General features: G+C 35.4%; 5 protein-coding genes across 10 annotated transcripts; 3 read left to right on the top strand and 2 right to left on the bottom strand.

Annotated features, from left to right (window-relative positions):
- Positions 1–3,050: 3,050 nt before the first annotated feature.
- Positions 3,051–8,044, top strand: LOC105113138 (U-box domain-containing protein 5-like). 3 transcript variants are annotated; one of them, XM_011009173.1, is made up of 7 exons: positions 3,051–3,556; positions 3,842–3,907; positions 4,022–4,095; positions 4,342–4,527; positions 4,698–4,805; positions 5,699–6,834; positions 7,151–8,044. In XM_011009173.1, exons 3-7 carry the CDS (start codon positions 4,042–4,044, stop codon positions 7,872–7,874), a joined length of 2,208 nt encoding a protein of 735 aa, XP_011007475.1. In that variant the 5' UTR covers positions 3,051–3,556; positions 3,842–3,907; positions 4,022–4,041; the 3' UTR covers positions 7,875–8,044. The 3 variants fall into 3 exon arrangements, with proteins under 3 accessions (XP_011007475.1, XP_011007476.1, XP_011007477.1); XM_011009174.1 differs by lacking the exon at positions 3,842–3,907; XM_011009175.1 differs by lacking the exons at positions 3,051–3,556; positions 3,842–3,907 and having other exon boundaries at positions 4,053–4,139.
- Positions 8,045–8,876: 832 nt separating this feature from the next.
- Positions 8,877–11,890, top strand: NFD5 (pentatricopeptide (PPR) repeat-containing protein). Of its 2 annotated transcripts, none has more exons than XM_011009171.1 (3): positions 8,877–8,985; positions 9,104–10,295; positions 10,508–11,890. In XM_011009171.1, the coding sequence occupies exons 2-3, from the start codon at positions 9,195–9,197 to the stop codon at positions 11,552–11,554; spliced, it is 2,148 nt and encodes a 715-aa protein (XP_011007473.1). In that variant the 5' UTR covers positions 8,877–8,985; positions 9,104–9,194; the 3' UTR covers positions 11,555–11,890. The 2 variants fall into 2 exon arrangements, with proteins under 2 accessions (XP_011007473.1, XP_011007474.1); XM_011009172.1 differs by having other exon boundaries at positions 8,883–8,985; positions 9,159–10,295.
- Positions 11,891–12,014: 124 nt separating this feature from the next.
- On the bottom strand, positions 12,015–13,623 carry LOC105113135 (Cystathionine beta-synthase (CBS) family protein). 2 transcript variants are annotated; one of them, XM_011009170.1, is made up of 6 exons: positions 13,464–13,623; positions 13,079–13,335; positions 12,902–12,983; positions 12,527–12,600; positions 12,382–12,442; positions 12,015–12,271 (listed from the first exon to the last, which is right to left on the bottom strand). In XM_011009170.1, the coding sequence occupies exons 2-6, from the start codon at positions 13,322–13,324 to the stop codon at positions 12,129–12,131; spliced, it is 606 nt and encodes a 201-aa protein (XP_011007472.1). In that variant the 5' UTR covers positions 13,325–13,335; positions 13,464–13,623; the 3' UTR covers positions 12,015–12,128. The 2 variants fall into 2 exon arrangements, with proteins under 2 accessions (XP_011007472.1, XP_011007471.1); XM_011009169.1 differs by having other exon boundaries at positions 13,079–13,386; positions 13,464–13,622.
- A 386-nt stretch (positions 13,624–14,009) lies between these two features.
- On the top strand, positions 14,010–16,271 carry LOC105113133 (mucin-2-like). The gene has a single exon (XM_011009166.1). The coding sequence runs from the start codon at positions 14,326–14,328 to the stop codon at positions 15,967–15,969; it is 1,644 nt and encodes a 547-aa protein (XP_011007468.1). The 5' UTR covers positions 14,010–14,325; the 3' UTR covers positions 15,970–16,271.
- On the bottom strand, positions 16,245–18,816 carry LOC105113134 (tubby-like F-box protein 5). 2 transcript variants are annotated; one of them, XM_011009168.1, is made up of 4 exons: positions 18,052–18,816; positions 17,856–17,943; positions 17,497–17,620; positions 16,245–17,415 (listed from the first exon to the last, which is right to left on the bottom strand). In XM_011009168.1, the coding sequence occupies exons 1-4, from the start codon at positions 18,409–18,411 to the stop codon at positions 16,746–16,748; spliced, it is 1,242 nt and encodes a 413-aa protein (XP_011007470.1). In that variant the 5' UTR covers positions 18,412–18,816; the 3' UTR covers positions 16,245–16,745. The 2 variants fall into 2 exon arrangements, with proteins under 2 accessions (XP_011007470.1, XP_011007469.1); XM_011009167.1 differs by having other exon boundaries at positions 17,497–17,629; positions 18,052–18,815.
- Positions 18,817–21,121: the final 2,305 nt, after the last annotated feature.

The following is a 21,121-nucleotide window of genomic DNA, read 5'->3' as shown; positions in this document are numbered from 1 at the left end:
TTAATTTAGTTTTTTAATATTAAATATTTTTCTATTTGGTTATCAAACTTTCATGAAACGGATTATGAGTTTGACAGGTTAACCCATATTTATTTTTATGGTGTTTCTTTTTAATTAATTTTTTTATTTAATTAACTTTGTTAATGTTAAATATTTTTTATTTATTTATCAAACTTTCATGACATGAATCTCAGGTTTAACGGGCTAACCAGCTAATTTTAGGTTAACTTATAATTTTTTTCTATTGAGTTATCAAACTTTCATAACACAGATCTCGGGTTTGATGGGTTAGACTGGTATGATGTGTTCATACAGTTAATTCAGATTTTTTTGTTCTCCATTAGTTTCTTTCGTCATGTATGTTTGTTTTCCTTTTAAATTAATCATTTTTTTTTGTTTGACAGGTTTTTTCCGGCCTTTTTATTTTTAATTAATTTTTTAAATTTAGCTTGTTAAAATTAAATTTTTTTATTTAGTTATCAAACTTTTATGACACGAATATCAGGTTTGACGAGTTAACCAAATTTGATGGATTAACCTAGTTAATTCAGATTTTTCTTTTTGTTTTCTTCAATTTTTTTTTCTTACTGTATTTTTTTTTGTTTTTTTATTTTTAATTAATTTTTTTTATTTTTGTTTTTTATGCCTTTTGTTGTATACTGCATAATGCAGTTCACAGTGAAAAGGTGGATGCTATTAGTTTTTATTTTTTCTTTATTTTTTTAATGAATATTTTTATTTATTTATTTAGTTTGTTAATGTTAATTTTTTTTTATTTGGTTATCAAAATTTCGTTACACGAATTTTGGGTTTGACTAGTTAACCTAAATGTTTTTTCAATTTTAAAAACTTTTCATGGTTAAAAAAATAGCAATATAAAAATAAAGATAAAGTATAATATGTAAATATAATGAATAAGGGTAAAATTATAAAAAGAATATCAATTCTAAAATAAAATAAAATATAATATAGTTAAACGAACAAGGCCACATCCAAAATAAAAAAATTAATAGAGGATAAAATAAAAAAAATCTAATTCATTAAACTAATTCAAATTAAAAAAATAACCATTAAAAATATATAGATCAAATTCTATTGGATAAAAATTAAAGAGCTTTTATGAAATATTCAAGAGCAAGCTTGAATAAGAAAATAAGAGGGGGAAAATACAAAAGATTGCTGGTTTTTCATTTCTATCAGCTACCACATGCGCCACCCAAAGACAGAAGGGTGACTCTTGGCACGCCATCAATTTTTTTTTTATTATTAAAAAATAATAATGTGAAATCACGAATACACCCCTGAAGCCAAGACTAAGTTTTTTTTTTTTTTTTAATTCCAAAGGTACTAGAGTAATTAAAATGTCAATTGTTAAATGGGGTTCTGCTAATGCAGTGTAGACTTTACAGTGAACAGAGGCACTGAACAAAATTATAAATAAAGCTTTTTAAAATATTTAAAAAATATTGTTTACTATCTTTTATATATGTCCGACAAGTGGGGTTTTCAGTTGCTTTTATTTTATACTTTAAGCCTTTTATTAAGTGTGAGGGTAATTTTCATTCTACAAAATATAATAATAATAATAATATTTATTCTTAAAAAAAGAGAGTTCTTGGATCATTATCAAAGTAACTCTTAATTAAACCGGCCTGTATCATTAGACAATGCAAATATCTTATTCTAATGTTTTTACCTTTATTGTCTTTGCCTTCGGTTTTTTGATTTGGATAAGTATTTTAGTGGTTTTATTTGAAAGTATAGTTTCAGTTAATTTTTAAATATTTTTTATTTAAAAATATATTAAAATAATTTTTTTATTTTTTAAAATTATTTTTGATATTAATGCATGAAAATAATATAAAAATATTAAAAAAATATTAATTTAATATAAATAAAAAATAAAAAAATTAATTTTTTAAAAAGTTTTTAAAATACAAAAATGGCTATCAAAGTCAAAGTCCGTCAACGCAAGTGGACGAGGGATTCACGTGGTAATACAACACAAAAATACACACCATTAAATTTTACTACCACTATGCAAATTTAATTGAAAGAATATAACACATCACAAGATTCCACCAAATTAACAAGATTTATTTTTTTTATTATTTGGATATGAAATTTATTTTATATATTTAAAACAAACAAGTCTTTTTTTTTTTAACAGATGGAATTTGAGTACACGAATCGTCACATAATATAAAAAGGATGATTAAACGAGCTTAATTCACGTGGATTAAACTTATTTCAACAGTTATTAAAGTGAATTTGATTCATGTAATGTGATTAATTTGCCCCTCATGAACTAGCTAGATGTCCTAATTTATATTCACCAGAGAAACTGGTGCTTTAGAATCTATTATTTTGGAGTGCAGTAGGTTTTTTTTTTTTTTGCTTTTTAAAAATATATTTGTTTTGGAAAAATATAAAATTGATTTTTTCAGTATTTTATTATGATTTTAATGTGTTATTAAAAAAATAAAAATTATTGAAAAAATTATTTTTAATATATTTTTAAATAAACTACACTTTTAAAATTGATATATATCACAATACCAAATACATATTTAATAAAGTTGAGTTTAAAATTAGATTGTAATGGAATAAACTCAATCATAATTATTGTTTTTAAAATATTTTTTTAATGAAAAATATTTTAATTAAAGAATTATTTTGATTTTTAAAAAAAATTATTTTTTATATCAGCACTTTAAAATAATCCTGCCAATTTTTTAATTTTTTAAATGATTTTATTTTAAAATTCATTTTGAAAAAAAATAAATATTATTTTAAATTTGTTTTTTTATTTAGGAATGTGGTTGTATTTGTTTTTTAAATTTTTTTTTACTTAGAAATATATCAAAATATTTTTTTATTTTAGAAAAATTATTTTGAATATCAATGTATTAAAATAATTTTAAAAAACTAAAAATATTTTAATTTGTCTTAAAAATATTTTTAAAACTAAAAAACAAAAAAGAAATTAAAATGAAATCGATCCACTGAACGACCCAGTCCTTCACTTGGTCATTAGTGAACGACCGAGTCCAAGTGAGCGTTCAATAGCTTCAGCTCTCTCCCTCTCTCGGTTGTTTTTTCGTCCACCTTTCATGTGGTGGAAGTTGTTTCGTTGACTCCGTTTGAAATTTCAACTTGGTAGAAGATTACTGTTCTTCTTCTTCTTTAGTTAAGTGGTGTCTGTTTCTGAAAAATGTGATTATTCTTTCATGACAGTTAAGTTCTTGGACTGGCATAATTTTCTAACAATATAGAACCTGGATGATCAAACAGTCGTCATGGGCTTGAAACTCACCACATCAGTCTCTTTGTGTTTACGGGGTTGAGATGGTTCTTTAAGCGTCATGGATCATTCAAACCGAACAATAGTTTTATACGAATAAAAATCCTTCAGTGTCTCCGCTTTCAACAGTTCAATTCAATATGCATGTATATAGTGCATGTCTTCGTCTGAAGCGCTGTGCATGTAACCGGCTGATTGGATTGTTTATGCAAGAGGGGTTCTCTGTCATTAATTTGAGCTAGAGGGTAGATGGTAAGATTTTTAGCTCTTTGTTGCTTGAGTTGCATGTCTAACACTTTGTTATCGTTAGAAACTGATATTTTGAAGTTTCTTGCTTGATTTGCTATATGCTTTTTTCTTAACAAGGAAATCTGTTTAGTTTCAGCAGTGGCGGCCTTGCAAGGAAATGTTATTTCCAGCTCCTTTTTTGTCAATATTTATAATTCTAATAGTAAAATAACTAAAATTTTAATCTTTTTAAAATAATTCTTTTAGTTTGGCCCCTTTTAATTTTTTGCTCTTGCTCCGCCCTTTCAGGTTCTATGAAATACAAAACCAGTCTTGGTTTCTTATATGGTTGATTACTTTAACTGACTAAGCAAGATTTGAATTGAGTTGGGCTCTCTTTGTTGAGAATTTATAGTTTCCCAACTCCCAAGTTTAATGAATTTAATTAAAAAAAAGAGGGGCTTCAATTGTTTGTTTGCAAAATTGCAGATTGGGGACACTTCTGTGGGATGGGGAAGGATCGTGCTAATGATGTTGTACTCCCTAGCTGCTTTTCTGTCAAGGTAAATTGTAAGACACACACACCCACCCCAATGACTTCGCTCAGGTGACCATGGATCTTTGGCTGCATGTTCTTGTACCAGTATATGTAATTTGTAATTTTAGATGAGATGTTTAACCCAAAAGCATGCCTCAGTAACTCTGGATAACAACTGCAAGCTTTAATTTGGTTGATTTCTTCCACTTTATTCCTATTGTGTTTTGTTCTTTGTTTGTTATAACCATGCGACCATATTAAACATACGCAGGTGCATCGCTCAATGTGCTTAGAACTTAAGAACTTTGTGGACAGAATCTCACAGATATATCCAGCAATAGAGTCTGCTCGGCCTCGATGTACTTCAGGAGTGCAGGCATTATGCTCTCTGGTTGTCAATATAGATAAAGCAAAGCTACTTATCCAGCACTGTGCCAATTCCAGTAAACTCTACCTGGTACTTGCTTTCATTTGTATAATGGAAACTCTTCGTTTGTTTTTTCCAGTGACCATTATACAACTACGTTGCGGCGCCTGTTTAACCTTAGTTGTCTTCATATTGTTTTTCTTTTCCTTTCCCCCGATGGTGACAGGTGTTGTACTAATAATCCAACGCAATTATTTCAGGCAATTACGGCAGAGAGGATACTCTTGAAATGCAAAAGGATACAAAATGCTTTGGATTTATGTTTAGACCAAATTCAAAATGGGGTTCCACCTTTGCTGGCTGCCAAGGTTTGCAATTCCTTGTTCTTCTAAACCGTTTGTTAAGTTTTCGGCAGGACTGCAATATGTGAAATGTTATTTGACGCTACTGGTTCAAGTTCTTGATGATAGCATGTATGAGAGCTTGAACCTTTTCTGCTAGACTTTTTCATGTTTATGACAGTCACTTCTTCTTCCTCCTGCTATGGATTATCCTTCATTGTTCTATTTCCATAGTTATAATAGGGAGTAATCATTGTTGTATGAATTATTCCTGTTTTTTTGCCTTCATGGAAAGCTGTCAAATTGTCCTGCATTTCTATATAAAAGTAGAACAAATTTCTTCTAGTAAAAAATCAAAATTGGATGTTTAAAGAACTTGCTGTTAAGCTCGGTTGAGATACAGCAGCCGTCCACTTTTTAATGATGCATGCAAAGAATTTATTTGAAGTGATTGGGGACCGATAACCAATCAATCATCCATCCAAGATGTTTTCAGAGTTTTACTCGGTGACTTGATAAATGTTCCTAATATTACTTTCCAGGCCAAGCAAATCGGTGAAAGCTTCATCAAACAATTACTAGACTCATGTAAATTAAATATTTCAATCCACATAGAATCCTCTATGATCTCATCTGCAAGATTTAAGCAACCTGTCTCTTTCTGTGGGCATGGATCTTTGAATGTGAGGAAAAGCATAATGTAAGTGGGAATGATTTAGATGGGATATAAAGTGGAAATGTGCACCCCACAGCTTGTTTATATAATCTGATTGTCTCTGCCTACTATGCTGAGTGTTTTCCATCATCATTTTAGTTCCCTGCTGGCTGGCCATTCTTCTGGTTTTTGGTTGGAAATTTTGTGTTCCTCGTTTTTTGCTTTTTATCTCTTCTTTAATTTGAGAATAAAATGTTGTCTACAGATATCTGGAATTATTGAAGACCTCAGGAGTGCAAAATTTCACCTAGAATCTTCTGAGGAAGAGGCTGGGAAGGTTGTGCTAGCGCTGATTAGGCGGGGCATACCATCATCAGACTGTATTGAAAATTCAGAACTTGAGGCTCTTCGACTTGCGGCTTCGAGTCTGAAAATTACATCCCGGTTGGCACTTCTGGCAGAGAAAAGGTCCATTAAGAGACTGCTTGATAAAGTTCATCAAACTGGCCTGACAAAGGAGACGATTTTGAAGTGTCTCCTGAGTCTTTTGAGGAAGTACGGAGAATTAATTCAGCAAGATCAAACCAAGGACAACCTTTCTATGCACAAAGAGAAAAAATGCCAGTCCACTTATCCAGAAGCTTTTGTAGATTGGCACGAGACACAAACACAAGCTGATGGCAAACCAAAACCTCCCATTGAATTTGAATGCCCCATCTCTACGAGACTCATGTATGATCCTGTAATTATTGCATCTGGGAAAACATACGAACGAGTTTGGATTGAGAAATGGTTTAGTGAGGGTCATGAGACGTGCCCAATGACTAATATTAGGCTGGAGAATCTGTCCCTGACTCCAAACGTTGCAATGAAGGGCCTCATTTCAAAATGGTGTTCCCAGCATGAAATCATTGTTTCTGATCCACGTCAGCGGTCAAAGTTTTCTCCAGTTTCCTCACTGAAATGCACATCCCCCGAATCTGTTGCTAGCTTTGGCAGCTCCATGAATGGCTTGTGCCTTCAAGTTAGCAACGTCTCGCTTCAATCTTCGTGTACAAACTGTGGTTCGCCTTTAATTGATGATGATGGTAATATTCATTCAAGTGCTAGGCTCCCTCGAATGAAAGAAGAAATTTGCACACGCCACTCGTCCACAAATGGTTGTAGTATTGGCTTGGCCTCTCTTACCAAGCTAGCTTCACTTCCCTGGAAATCCCAATGCAAGACAGTGCAAGATGTCAAAAAGGAACTGAATAAAAATAACCAAGCATGTGATTGCATGTTTTCTGACACTTCCATGAAATCGCTGATAAAATTCTTGAAGGTTGCACATGACTTGTGTGACGTAAGAGCCCAGAAAGATTCAGTTGATGTGATTTTGGCAATTTTGAGCGAAGACAGGTAAATATTTCTCCTTGGGTTGACATGCCTGGTTATTTTTCTGAATTTCCTTATTCTTCTTTACACGCAAATGTGACAATCTTCTTTCTCTTTTAAATCATCCAACTTTGGAATAATTTTTGAAAGGGTCGACTGAACCTTGTGACTCAGCATTTTAAAGCATTTATTTCCACCACCAAGTCTTCTGCTGCTGCTCTTGGATTGTTGTTAAGGAATCACGAACTTTTTATTCATCTTGATAGTGTGTTGTTCGCAATAATATTCACTATTTGCCAAGGTTTTACTTGTTTTTCAACTTTTCGGCCTTTTTCTGCAGAGTTGAAATGCCTGCTTTTGATGGAGATTCAATATATGTGGTAGCATCGCTTCTTGATTCTAAAATCAATGAAAAAGCTCTTGCAATCCTGGAATTGCTGTCTCACCATCAGTTTTACAAGTCTGCAGTCATAGCATCTGGAGTTCTACCTTCAATCCTGAAAATCCTTGATTCTCAGAATACGGAATCCCTTGAGCTTACTATAAAGATACTTCGTAATGTGTCCTATGACGGTGACATAACATACCATATTGTCTATTTGGATTTCATCCCAAGCTTGGTTCCTTTTCTATGCGACTACAACCTTTCAGGGTATTGCCTTACTGTTCTGAAGAACTTATGCCGGATCGAGGAGGGTAGGATTGCAATCGTTGAAACCGATTCATGTATCACTTCAATGGCCCAACTTCTTGAAACTGGTAGTGAGCTGGAACAAGAAACCACAATGGAAGTTCTTTCCCTATGTTATGAGGAGCTTGATTGTTATCAACTGATCAAGGGAGGAAGCATCATCCAATCATTGTTCAGTATATCTGTCCATGGGACATCAAGAGGAAAAGCCATTGCCATGGAATTGCTCCAGCTCTTGGGGCATACTACAGAAGGTGTTAGTTTTGACTTGACCATGGACATCTCAAGTGGCTCCAGCAATCACAATAAAGGAGAAAAATCTTCTTCCATATTTGGATATCTGGGAAGGAAAATCTCAGGATTCTTACATTAAAATCAGTTGTTATTTTTTAAAAAACTTTTTATATTCTTGTGACATATCAATCCTTGTTCCTTTAGTTAGGGTTTCAACTCCGTTTTCTTTTGTTAGGGATTGACGTTTCAATCCTCAAGACAGCCTTACACATTAATATCAGGAATTGTTAGATGGTCACAATCAGTGAAGTTCTCTTCTACTACAATGGTCATGGTATAAGATTTAATCTTAATTAATATTTAATTGATCAAAATATATTCCTTAAGCGTAGATTTAAAAAAGAAGAAAAGATTGATATAAATAGCTTATTTTAACTATAATTATAAAATCTGATGACCACTTGGAGCAAGCCTCAACTTACAAATTGAGAGTGGAATCCTGATTTTTTTTATAAAAAAAATTATAATAATATTATTTTAATAAAAAAATAATTAATGGATTAAAAGTCGGGTTGTGACCTAATCAATTGAATCTTGAATTTTTATTGGGTTAGTTAAATTTATTATTTCTTTTATTTTTTTCAACCTAAATTCAAATTTAAGTTAACCTGATATTAAAGATATTAAATTGATATATTGACTTTGTTTGGATTTTATAACTATAACTTTTAACATGGTAAAATGTGTAAAAAATAATATGAAAAGGGAAGAATGTCACCTTACATGTAGAAAAAATAAAATAAAAATTGCAACAAATTAGATAAATTTAAAGTCATGGGAAACATGATTAAATATTTTGTCTGAGAATTTCTTGTGACCAAATGTGAGTTCTCGCATTAGTCTTTGAGTTTATGTTTTCATATGACAGCTAAAATACTAAAGAATTAATTATTCTTTAATCTTCCTCTAATACATTTTCTTCCGATTCTTTGAAGAGAGCCCAGAGATCATTAGCCTTCCAGGTTATGGGCTAGTTCACTGTTCTAACTTGAACTATCTTTCTTAGACCTGTCCAGTTTCTAGTGGGCTTTCCTTCAGGTGTTTGGCCTCTCGTTATCAAAATTAAACCATTAAAAAAAATTGAAAGGGTTTTGCCTTCTCTAACTTCACTACCACAAAGGAGTACACAGCAGCCCTCTGGTCCTGGTTGCCCAGCGGGAATCCAGCCGTCCTCATTCTTTTCCATTGAGGTAATGAACTCATCTTTTTCTCTGCTTCAATTGTTTCTTTCAGGGTTCTGAAAGATTGTGTCTCACTGTGTTTGACTGTCATTTCCATGTGGGTTTTGCCTGTTTCGTACATTTGAAGTCTCTCTAGCCAGCTTGACATCTCTACTTTGTTTTCGTGGCAATTTTGCATCTGGGTTTTTGAGTTCTCTATTCATATACATATCTGAACCATGAATTTGAAGCGCTTAGTTAATAGGCAAGTAGTTAACAACTTATCGAGATTCAATGGAAGAGTGCGGACTCGAAGAGATTTCTCTACCATCACAGTCTCAATCCATTCCTCAAACAACAGCTGTGATGGAGTGGTTCCTTATAATTGTAGTAACTCGACACCCATTTTGTTCTTTAATAGATACGTGCACACTATTGGAGAAACAAAGTTGATTGGGTCGAGCTTTAATCCGAAACACAGTGCTAATGATTCCGAGGGGGAGGATGAAACCATGAATGAGTTCTTGTCACGATTTGTGTGGATAATGCGTGGGAAGCTAACTGAAGTGTATAAGGATTGTGATAAAGAGACGATTAATGGTATGCTTTTGGTTATTGTTGGAGAAGTAGTTTCAGAAATGGAAAAGGGTGGTCTTGAACAAATGCTTGATGTTTCGGTGGCTACGCTGTCACAGGGTTTCAGTAGGGATTTGTGGAAGACAGTGTGGGAAGTGAGCAATGCAGTGTTGGCAGATATGGAAAAGGAAAGGAAAAAGGAGAAAATGAAGGGTTTTTTGCAGTGTGAGGAGGTGCAGGAATTGTGTAGGTTTGCTGCTGAAATTGGAATCCGAGGGGACATGATGAGGGAGTTTAGGTTCAAATGGGCGCGTGAGAAGATGGAAGAGAGTGACTTTTATGAGGGTTTGAAGCGTCTCAGAGAAGAAGTGAGAGCCCAGGAGAAAGCAGAAGAAGAGGGAAAGAATGCTGTGGCTATGGGTGAAGAGGCTGCAATCATGGATGAGGAGAAACCTAAGACCGTTACTCTTCCTATGAGACATGGGAAGATAAATTACAAGATTTATGGACTTGATCTTTCCAATCCTAAGTGGGCTAAAGTTGCTGATAGAATCCATGAGTCTGAAAAGCTTGATTGGCCTGAGGAACCGAAGCCAATATCTGGGAAATGCAAAATTGTTACTGAGAAAATCCTTGCATTGAAAGAGGAGGATGACCCTTCTCCACTGTTAGCTCAATGGGCAGAGCTTCAAAAGCCTAGCAGGATTGATTGGTTCACTTTGTTGGATAAGTTGAAAGAACAGAATACTCGTTTATACCCTAAGGTACAATGCTCATTAGTTTTCTTTCTCTTACATTTGTTAGTTATATAATTAGTTCTTTTACTTTATGGTGTGTGATTACAGCGATTAGTTATTGATTTATCTTTTCTATGTTTAACATGGTCAAGATTTGAAATGTGTAGAATAAATGGCATAGCATAATTTACTCAACTCATTATCTTGAAGTGGTTGCTATTGATTGAATTTTATTGCAGGTAGAAGAAGTTTTGTTGAGTGAAAAATCCTTCCAAGCTAACATCCGCGACTACAGCAAGATTATTGATGCCCATGCTAAACAGAACCGCATAGAAGATGCTGAAAGAATTGTTGAGAAGATGAATGAAAATGGTATTCAACCAGATGCTTTGACTACTAATATTTTGGTACACATGTACAGCAAGGCAGGAAATCTTGACCGTGCTAGAGAAGCATTGGAAAGCTTGAGGAGACTTGGTTTCCGACCAGACAGAGAGATCTACAATTCGATGATCATGGCATACGTAAATGCTGGTCAACCTAAGTTGGCTGAATTATTGATGAGAGAGATGGAGGCAAGAGACATCAAGCCTACAATGGAGATTTACATGACTTTGCTTCGGTCGTTTTCACAACATGGAGATGTTGGTGGAGCTGGACGAATTGCAACCACAATGCAGTTTGCAGGATTCCAGCCGAATTTGGAGTCTTGTACATTGCTTGTTGAGACATTCGGGCAAGTTGGTGATCCTGATCAGGCAAGGAACAACTTTGACTATTTGATGAGGCTTGGACACAAGCCTGATGACAGGTGCACTGCAGGCATGATTGCAGCTTATGAGAAAAAGAATATGTTGGATAAGGCTCTCAAACTTTTGTTAGAGCTCGAGAAGGATGGCTTTGAGCCCGGACTTGCTACTGACACTGTCCTTGTCGATTGGTTGGGGAAATTGCAGCTGGTTGATGAGGTTGAGCAACTATTGGGTAGGATTGCTGAGCAGGGCGAGGCTCCTCCTCTCAAGATTCAAGTTAGCCTTTGCGATATGTATGCAAGGGCTGGGGTCGAGAGGAAGGCTCTTCAGGCTTTGGGGGTTGTGGAAGCCAAGAAGGAGCAATTGGGGTTGCATGATTTTGAAAGGGTTGTAGGCGGGCTTATTGCTGGTGGGTTTGTGCAGGAGGCTCAAAGGGTACATGGGTTGATGGAGGCCCAGGGCTTTGCTTCAGAACATCTAAAGGTTGCGCTAACGGCATCTCAAGCTTTTTCCCGCAAGAGACCATCGAAATAGTTTGCCGTCACGATTCTCGAGGTTATGGCGCACTAGTGATAATTGAGATGCTGTTTTGGTAGTTCATATAGGAAAATCAAACGCTACTTGACAAGCAGGATGTAGCATCGTTTCAGTCATACTCTCAGTTTTGCTTTTATTCGTGTGCCCATGTTGGTGTAATTCAGGAAACTGTTTTAATCATGATGGAGGCCCTTTTTAATAATCAATGGAAAGGAGAAGGTTGCTTCGTTCTGTATTAGTTAAATGTGTTGTTTTACATGAGCTATCACAATTCCCTGTCCGATGACTGGATTACCTTTCGCTCTTCTGCGCATCGTTAAGCACATATTTGTAGATTATGTTTTTCTTTGATTAAAGTTGTGAATTGAGATTGTGCTTTCTGGGGTTGGCACACCAATCACACACTTCCATATGGATTTGGACGATCTCTGCCTGTTTGAGAAAAATGGCCAGTTTCTGGAGCCAAGTTTTTTCTCTTTTGTGGAATTTAAAGAAAAACCTTGATCCAAATAGATTCTGAAGACATTATCCTTACAAGCAGGAAGCTTTCATACATTGATATTGTTAGATTCTAATAGTATTCTCCTTTAATGAACTCATTCAGCCGCTTCAATTCTCCACCTTGCTGTTCTACCACAGCTCGAACCACATCTACAATGGAAACCATCCCAACTATCTTTCCATCTATGACCGGAACATGCCGAATATGATGATCTGAAATCGAGATATAAATTTCCCTTTATCACGGCATCATCAAATTCAGTAACGACTCGACTCTATATCCCATGTAATTGGAAAACATGAATTCTAGGTATCATAAATACCTGTCATCAGCTGCATTGCTTGTAGCATGCTGGTGTCAGATGTCACTGATACTAATTTGTTCTGTCAAGCGTTGAAATTGAAACATGTTTAGAAAGGAGAATGGTTACTCTATAACCCCAACACAAAATTAGTGCAAGAAATAACCTCATCAGTCATAATTTCCCCAACTCTTGTGTATTTAGATGATCTCCCTTGTGCTATTATCTTCTTCATATAGTCTGCTCAGGCATCCGTTCCACCTCCATTAACAACGATTAGAATAATCTACTTCATCATATTACGTAGTTTAAGGAAAAATATTCTCAAGTTTCTATGTTGTTCTGAAAATCTTGGCATTCCAACTCTTAGCTACAGCATCAAAGTCAATTCAAAGTTTTTTTTTCTGGTAAATTAGAGCTAATTACTCCATTAATGCATTTCTATTTCAATTCTGTTGCATTCATGCCTAAAATTACACCAAGGATAGAGGATGAATGCTTAACTAACAATGTAAAGTAGGGTTATTTAGAAATCAGATACCTCTCTCTGTGATAATTCCTGCAATAAGTTCTTGTTCTCCTGGCTTTAGGACCACCAATGACCCAATATTATTCTTTGCCATCTGCAAATTTCTAGATTTTAGTAGTGATGTTTGTGTACTATATAAAGAAACTTGACTCTTCAGGCAACACTTTCAGCTTTATTTCATTAACCTACATTCTCCACAGCATCATAGACAGAATCGGTGGTGCGGCACCAGAGCCAGGAGCCAATTTTGTCTTCTCCCTTTGTCATCAGTGCATCTGCCACTGTTAGATTCTCTAGTCCTTTCTCTCGCACTGGAAGAGAGGATGTAACGCGTCCAAAACGTGAAAATATGTTTCTTCTATCACGGGGATGCTTTAGAATTGCAACTCTGAGGGTTTCCTGGCAAGATCTTATTCCTCGGACAAGTCCTTCCATTTCAACAGATCTTGTTGGAAAATGAAAGTTAAAAACGAATACCGTCTATTGCAAGAACGTGGCTGGAAAAATTTGTGATTGCCTAATGAAGGTTCGTGATAAAGTTTGTGTAAACTAAATTAAGTGACAATTAACATACCTAAGAGAAGATTGGAGAGCTTGAAACAATTATACGATCTTCTGACGGCGAAGTCATGGGATGGATTCAACCCATAAATAGTATCTTGCAAGGAGAAGACACAAGTATATCTTGCGAAGAGTTCTTTTCTTGAATGGTAGGGTGATTGAATTAAGAAAGAAAAATTCTAAGGGTTTTTTCCTTGTTTTGTAGGTTGCTTCTCTGGCGGGCATGGTACCATGGTAGCATTGAAAGCTGGCAACCAAACCAAGAGGTTGCATGCATTGCTTAAACCTTTTTACCATGCTGACATGCATGATTGACTAAGCAAATAGTCATCGCTGCAGTATTGATATCTTATCAAAGAGTGAAGGAATTTCTTTTTTTAAAAAACAATAAACTAAATTAGAATTAGAATTGATCACTGGTGATCTATGGTCGAGATAACACATGCATCATGTGGATGGAGAGTCGTGCTCTATAAACTGAGATTCGGCGAAGTATATACTTGGATGGCTTTAGGAGAAAAGAAACAACCACCCTGGTTTCCTATCACAGGAGACGACATAGTTAGAAGCTTAAAGTTGAACAAGATAGAAATGCAAAATCTAAAGACGAACAAATTGAGATGCTAGACCTGAGAAAGAAGGAAAATCTGTCTAAGCAATCCCGAATTTCTCCTGCATAAAGGCTAGCTTTAGAGAGGAAAAGAGGCAAAAGGAGAGAGTGAATTTGAAGACGACAACAGAAAGGTCTCGAAAACTTTCCAAGGTATCAAATAGAAACTTATTAATACCACATTTCTCAACAAGAATTCAGCATCAACGCAACCAACCTACATCTACAACCTTTGTTATACTTTACATTTTCTTAAATCAAATCTATGGCAGACCAGAGGCCATTCCGCTTTCGGCTCCCTTGGTTGTCAGCACCTGTCGCTCCTGCTCCACGTCCTACAGCTGAACCCCAACCTCCTCGTCCTACAGTTCAAATTCAAGCCCCAGCCCGGCCAATCACCACAATCCCCATTCAGCGGCCACCTTTTCGACCAGCAGGGATAGCCCCAGCATCAACTCCTACCTCTCAGATTACAGCACAAGTACGAACTGAACCTCAGCCACCACCTCGCGTGGCTGCTGAATCCCAAGCCACTTCTCAACTATCATCACCATCTCGTGCAACAATCCCAACGCGGGCTGGTTCAAAGCCAACATCACCATCTCAAGAAACACGGGCTGCCTCTGTGCCACCATCACCATCTCGTGCAACTCCACAGTCAAGAGCTGCATCAGTGCCCCCATCAGCCTCTCGTGCAACAACCCAAACCCAAGCTGCCTCCCAAACCCAGTCACCATCTCGTGCAACTCCTCAATCAAGAGCTGCATCTGTGCCACCTTCTCCTTCTCGCACCACTTCCCAGCCCCGGACAGCAGCACTGGCAGTCCAACAACCTGAATCTCCATCTCGTTTGGCCTCTCGAGTTCCAGGTAAAACATCCTCACAGCCCTCTTCTCCTTCTAAGATAGCTACCCAAGTGCAGCCAACAGGTTCCCGGTCCCCATCAAAGAAATTGCAGCTAGCAACACAAGAGACCTCTCAGCCTCCACCCACATCTACTCAATCAATCACTCAACAACAAGAAACAAAGCCAGCAATATCTTTTCCCTTGTCACAAGTGCCTCTAGAAAAGACAGAAATCAGAGCAGAGAATGTCTCTCTACGACAACAACAAGAAGAGCCTGTACAAGCATCAGGTGCCGTGAGAGCAGCAACAGCAACACCAGCTTCTGTGGCAGCACTTGAGATACCTGCAGCATCGCAAAAATCAGATTCTAACGCCATAGGTCCTGTTCATCCTATGACTCTTTCAGAACAGCTGAAAAACGTAAAGGAAGACATTTTTCAAAGGAAAAGGACTACTGTTAGCTCAAATGGGGAAACTGCGAAATCTGCAAGAGCCCGGTATGCATTGGGCGAATATCATCAAAAACCATCCATGTCCAATGGAGAAAAGGTTCCCCTGCACAAAGAAATCAGGGAAGACATTTTCAAGTTTGTTCACAAGCTGGGAATGGAGCACATAAAGCATCCCAAAGGTGAAAAGCCTGTCAGCATTGTAACTCTAGCAGGTGAAAACAGAGGAGCTTCAATGTACGAGGGCTCTGAACCAACAAGAAGGGATGGATCGATCCACATCCATCATGGTTATAAGATCAATCCAGATGAGAGCAGCGAAAATCCTACTGACGGAGAAGGAAGCTCGAAGGGTGGAAAGTCCAAAGATCTGCTGACAACAGAAGATCCAGCAATGAAAGCATATATCAACAGTAATACACAAAGTGTGAATAACTCGATTTTGTTTGAAAGTTCACTAAACGAAAGAAGTCCTGGTGTACAGCTGCATCTCTCTCATAACGATGAAGAACCCAGTGAGTACAGTGCTAAACCAGGTCCTCTCGAGACACACAAGGCTGAATTCAAAGTCACCCCTGCTGAGATGCTTGCTTATGAACCGACAGTAAAATGACGATGCCTATGAGGGCTGTTATTGGAATCAAGCGATTCAGACCCTGATAATCCAGAAAAGCCTTGAAGACATGGCTGTCCCTAGAATCGTGTGCAGTCGAGCAAAGATAAGGATATAAGGGTTCTTTAACCTGGTAAATGATGAGTTGGTACTATAATCTACCACGAAAAACATACAGTTTGTGCACATGACAATAAAAATATTTTACAGAAGTAATAATAAGGATGCAATATCATCCATAAAGTCATGTTTATGTATAATACTTTTGCATCATATGATAATGAAATGTTTTGTTCACTGTACTTCGCAACTTAGCACCAAGATTCAGTGCACAAAGTTTCTAATATACAGAGAACAAGAATTTATAGGTTTTATGAAATTAAAATTCCTTAAGAAGTTACATACTTGGGGTAGCTGTTGCAGAACTACCTTTCTGCAAAAAAACAAATGTTGCTACATAGACCATGCAGTCCACTGCTGTTTACATAAAATTAATGCTGATAACAAAGTGCAAATCCTAAGGAGCTTCCTTTAGAGAGAATAAATACAACAAAGTTAGTTCGTGTACTCTCATGGCTTCTAGAGGCTTATATGTTCGTTAATTTTAGAGCTCGTGGAATTAGTCGAGTCTTACATGTTCATTAATTTTAGAGCTTGTGGAATTAGTCGAGTTGCGCGCAAACAGGTCCGAATACCCACGTTAATAAAAAATAAATACAACAAAGCTTTCAGGGAAGAATAACGTGAATATAGCCCAAGATGGAAAAAGAAAATGATCATTCACATGCTGGTTTAGTGTCAAAGCTACTCAAGCAGATTGCAAAAGCTTGGAAGGCAGAGAGGGGGTATCGATAATCCATGGTGAAGATATCTTTCCCGATCTTTCCAAACTGAAGAATAACTTTTTCTTGTTCTTCTACAGGAACATTTTGACAAGGCTCCACAGCTGCCACCAGCTGGAAATTCTTCACAGAGGCCACTGTAACACGCCCTTTAAAATTTAGACACCAACACTGAAGCTGCTCGTGCCATCTAGGAGCTTTATTTTTCAAAACCAGGGGATCCATTTTGCTGCAAATTGAGTCGGATGACTCAGCACGGCTAGTGGAGATGAAATCGATAAGTGGTTGCTTTACTTTTGAGGCAGACAATGAAGGAGATTGCTCATCACCAGGATTATTGAAATCCAATGGAGTAGGGGCTACTCCCCCTTCTTGAATTGCAGAAATAGGGATTGAGTGCACGATGCAATGCATTCTCCTTGGACCCCGCGTCCGTAGGACATTAAGCTCATAAGATACAGTGGCCACATTAAAGTTTCTAGCAGGTACCCCTGGAGACACTTGGATGGAACGGACTTTCTGCTGAAGCTTGCAATTGGACTTCAGTCCAGGACATGGAGGCTGACTGTCATAAATGGCGAATTTGGTTCCCAGGAAATTAGACCTGTTCAGGATTTCCCAATCAATTCCACAAAACAAGAATGTGGCAATAGAAAGATTAGAAATCCAAAATGATAAACCATACCTCAGCTTTCCAGCATAGGTATTGCTGGTTTGACAGAAATCACTTCCAACAAACGATATCCGAAAATCTGTGCTTGTAGCCCTTCTAATCTTCTTTGCTGCTAATAATAATTTATTCATATCACCTGACAAAGCTGTAATTTATTAAGTAACATTAATTTAGCAGTAGAGAACACACACACACACACACACACTAAACTAAAATTAAAAACACAACACCACCACTGGAAAATTTTAAATTTTTTTCTCATGGCAGACTGCTTAGGGAGTCAAAAAATGGATCCTCTAACCAATCTTTTCATTTCAAAATTCATAAATAAAATCCATCAAAACTAACACAATACATCATAGAATATTTACCAGGACTGAGACCAAGATACAAATGATAAGTAGAAGTAGCCCTTTCCCTCCTAATAAAGCATTGAATTGGAGCATCTCTCGGCCCCGGCTAGTCAAAAAACAAAAAAGAACCCCCAAAATAATATCAGCACCTAACCATTCACAGAAATACAAAACAAGAGGAGAAAAAAATCCCTTTTTTTAGTCACCGACTCACCTGCTTTAGCGAGATAGGGAAAGTAATGCAACCACACTGTTCTGGGGTCTTAACAACAGCTTTAGTAATCTCTCTCCAAGACGTACAAACTGAAGCGCAAGCAACAACATCTCTTCTTCCAGGCCATGAAGTTTCACTACCCTCAACTCTCTTAATCACATCTTGTAGCAACTCTGGGGGCAAATTAGCCCATGGACTCTGTTCTTCAATCAACTCGCTTAATAGCTCAGACCCACCTCCTAATTCAGGTGCAATATAAGCTCTCCCTCTTCGATTTGTTCTGTTCCTCTGTAACTTTCCCATCGAAAATGTAGTAGTGATATCATCTCTAATCTCCTTTAACTTGCTCTTAAATGACATCTCGATCACAATCAAGATCGGAGTGAGGAGTTCGATTCGGAATTAAAAGAAAGTAAGCAGCCAGATTCTTGCATGTGATTACAAACAGTGAGACAAAATCATCGGAACCGACGAAATTCTGAGAATTGGGGATCGAGACGAGGAATAATCTAAGGTGAGTATACCGATGTCTTGGACAGAACAAAAGCCGTGCCTTCTTTATTTTTATCTTAAAACGTGGAGAAGTGACACCACGGCGGTTGTGAGATTAGCCACCACGAACAGCAGCAGAGGAGGGATCTTTATTTTTTCATTCAGAACGGACAGGAAGTGACACCACCACACCCTCGCTTTGCTTTTATTGTTCTAGGATCGCTCATTTCTTTCAATCTTCCTGTAACCGTTTTATTTTATTTTTTTGTCCGTTAATTTTATCCTGGAGTGTTTGGGTGCAGCGACTTGGACGGGATACTAAATTCGTCCTGACGTGCTAAGGTGGCTTCATAAATGAGCAGGTTATACCGTAGTTTTCACACCCGAGTTCAGATCTGATATGAGTCAGGACTCGGTCATTAATTTTAAAATATTATTTTGAATAAAAATATTATTTTTTTATATCAGTATGTTAGAATAATTTAAAAACATTAAAAAAACTAATTTTAAATAAAAAAAAATCAAAATTTAAGTTAATAATGTTTTAATTAGACTACTAAACACACTCTTAATCTAATTAAGTTTGTTGAATCAATCCATTAAATTAAGTTGCTGATATATCCAGTCTCTGTTTGTAATAATTAATTGTTATACATGGTAATCTTACACTAAATGTTTCTAAAATCACATGATTATTTATTTATTTATTTATTTAGAATATTTACACCAAATTATCAAATCAAGCAATATTACAATTCCCTTTAATATATGAAAATTAAGTTTCTTTCTTACTCTGGAATTTATTCATTTTTGGTATATCCGGTTAGAATAAAATTAGGTTGGAATGAAGGAAAATTTCATAATCCATTAATTTGTATGTAAATGATAGTTTTCTATCCCATTCAGACAAAATTAATGCACCTGGTATATAAAAAATAACTTCTAAGCATGAAAATTAGGGTTTATTTAGGATTATGATAATATTGGCTGTTACTTATAAATACATAAAAATAATTTTTTTTATTTTCTCCTGGTATATAAAAAATAACTTCTAAGGCATGAAAATTAGGGTTTATTTGATATTATAATAACATTGACAGTTCAAAATATTTTTACTTGTAAATATATAAAAATAATTTTTTTTATTTTTAACATAGTACATCTAAACAATCTTAAAACATAAAACAATATTTTAATAAAAAATCAAAATTTTTAAGAACACTATTTATATTACATTTCCAAATATATTTTTAATAGTAAAGAGATTGATTGGATGAATATATCTTTGAGCACTTATAATTATGTCGGGGGTATTTACATATTAATACAATGATATTAAACCATGCTGTATGACTAAATTATGTTATTTCCACTTAATTTAACTAAATTATTTTATAATCCCTACTTTGGAGACTATGATTCCTTGATCCTTGATAAATTAATAACTTTCATTTGCCGAAACGCGTTATGATCACCACCAGGGTATTTTGGGCATATTACTGGCCGCCTCGTGATTCCTTTGGAAGATTTGTCGGTTAATGATGTTAAATAAGAATATTACTGTTCTCTTCAAGAAATTCGTCGTTCTTCATGTTTAAGATCTAGCCGTTGAAATGTGTGACGTGCGTTTTCATGCATGGCTAGATGCTTGGGACAGCAACTTTTTTTTTTTTTTTTGGGAATCCTATCGTCATCATCATAGTCACCGGTTTCACTCATGGAATAAATCTAAATTAATAGTAATTAATCGAGGCTAATAACTTTATTAATTTCTGTAAATATCTAAGCAGCAATATCTTCAGAGTTGAGAATATAGCAGATGGTGTGCCCGCTTTATGCCGTGTATCCGATTCCTATTTAAAAAAAAATTTAACTCATGCAAGCTTGTTTTTCTTTAAAAAATTCAAATAATAGGAATTATAGTTCTAATTAGCTAAATAAACTGATTTTATTTGAATCATTAAAAAAAATAACCAGCAATAGCACATGGATAAAAAAAATTAGAAATAAGACTATCATAACAATATAAAAAAATATTTATTCAAAAAATAAAAAACTTATTGTTCGATTTTCAACTACGTGCAAATGGTGAAACGAACCTAAATATGTATATATGCACACACACACTCTTTTTTTTTTGTATCTATTAGAATGGTTGCGTGGGATAAAAGGTTATGTATTTTGCATGGCTAGGTGTTCTTTTCAATTAAAAGGGTGTTATTTTGGTCACCGGCTTCTATAAAATTATTATTTATTTTTTTATTTTTATTTTTGGGATTGAGTTGTTTCGAACTTGTATTTTTTATTTTTTTATTTTTTTATATCTTAGTGTCTTGAATTAATTTATTTTTTAATTTTTAACATGAAATATATATCTAAATGAAAGGGAGGTAAGAAATTTTTTTTCTTTATATTAATTGAACAATATCATAACTCATGTTAAAGGTTTAATAGGTTAATTCAGGTTGATTCAAGTTATTTTTTTAAATTATTTTTTCTAAATGATATTTATTTTTAATTTTATCCTTCGACATTGAGTTGGTTGAAAATTAAGTTTTGTGATTTTTTTTCAATATAT

The sequence above is a fragment of the Populus euphratica genome, unplaced genomic scaffold (assembly GCF_000495115.2).
Source record: "Populus euphratica unplaced genomic scaffold, PopEup_1.0 scaffold393.1, whole genome shotgun sequence".
Taxonomy (NCBI): Eukaryota; Viridiplantae; Streptophyta; class Magnoliopsida; order Malpighiales; family Salicaceae; genus Populus; species Populus euphratica.
The sequence above is the reverse complement of the archived record's forward strand: the minus strand, read 5'-3'. Positions and strand labels throughout refer to the sequence as shown.

Coding starts and splice junctions, on each gene's coding strand:
- LOC105113133 (XM_011009166.1), top strand. CDS start 14,326: ATGGCAGACCAGAGGCCATTCCGCTTTCGGCTCCCTTGGTTGTCAGCA.
- LOC105113134 (XM_011009167.1), bottom strand. CDS start 18,411: ATGTCATTTAAGAGCAAGTTAAAGGAGATTAGAGATGATATCACTACT. Junction 17,630..17,855: donor GTATCTTGGTCTCAGTCCTG/GTAAATATTCTA, acceptor AATAAATTACAG/CTTTGTCAGGTGATATGAAT. Junction 17,416..17,496: donor ACCTATGCTGGAAAGCTGAG/GTATGGTTTATC, acceptor AATCCTGAACAG/GTCTAATTTCCTGGGAACCA.
- LOC105113138 (XM_011009174.1), top strand. CDS start 4,042: ATGGGGAAGGATCGTGCTAATGATGTTGTACTCCCTAGCTGCTTTTCT. Junction 4,096..4,341: donor CTAGCTGCTTTTCTGTCAAG/GTAAATTGTAAG, acceptor AAACATACGCAG/GTGCATCGCTCAATGTGCTT. Junction 6,835..7,150: donor GCAATTTTGAGCGAAGACAG/GTAAATATTTCT, acceptor CTTTTTCTGCAG/AGTTGAAATGCCTGCTTTTG.
- NFD5 (XM_011009171.1), top strand. CDS start 9,195: ATGAATTTGAAGCGCTTAGTTAATAGGCAAGTAGTTAACAACTTATCG. Junction 10,296..10,507: donor ATACTCGTTTATACCCTAAG/GTACAATGCTCA, acceptor ATTTTATTGCAG/GTAGAAGAAGTTTTGTTGAG.
- LOC105113135 (XM_011009170.1), bottom strand. CDS start 13,324: ATGGAAGGACTTGTCCGAGGAATAAGATCTTGCCAGGAAACCCTCAGA. Junction 12,984..13,078: donor TCTATGATGCTGTGGAGAAT/GTAGGTTAATGA, acceptor AGAAATTTGCAG/ATGGCAAAGAATAATATTGG. Junction 12,272..12,381: donor AGCAATGCAGCTGATGACAG/GTATTTATGATA, acceptor TCTCGATTTCAG/ATCATCATATTCGGCATGTT.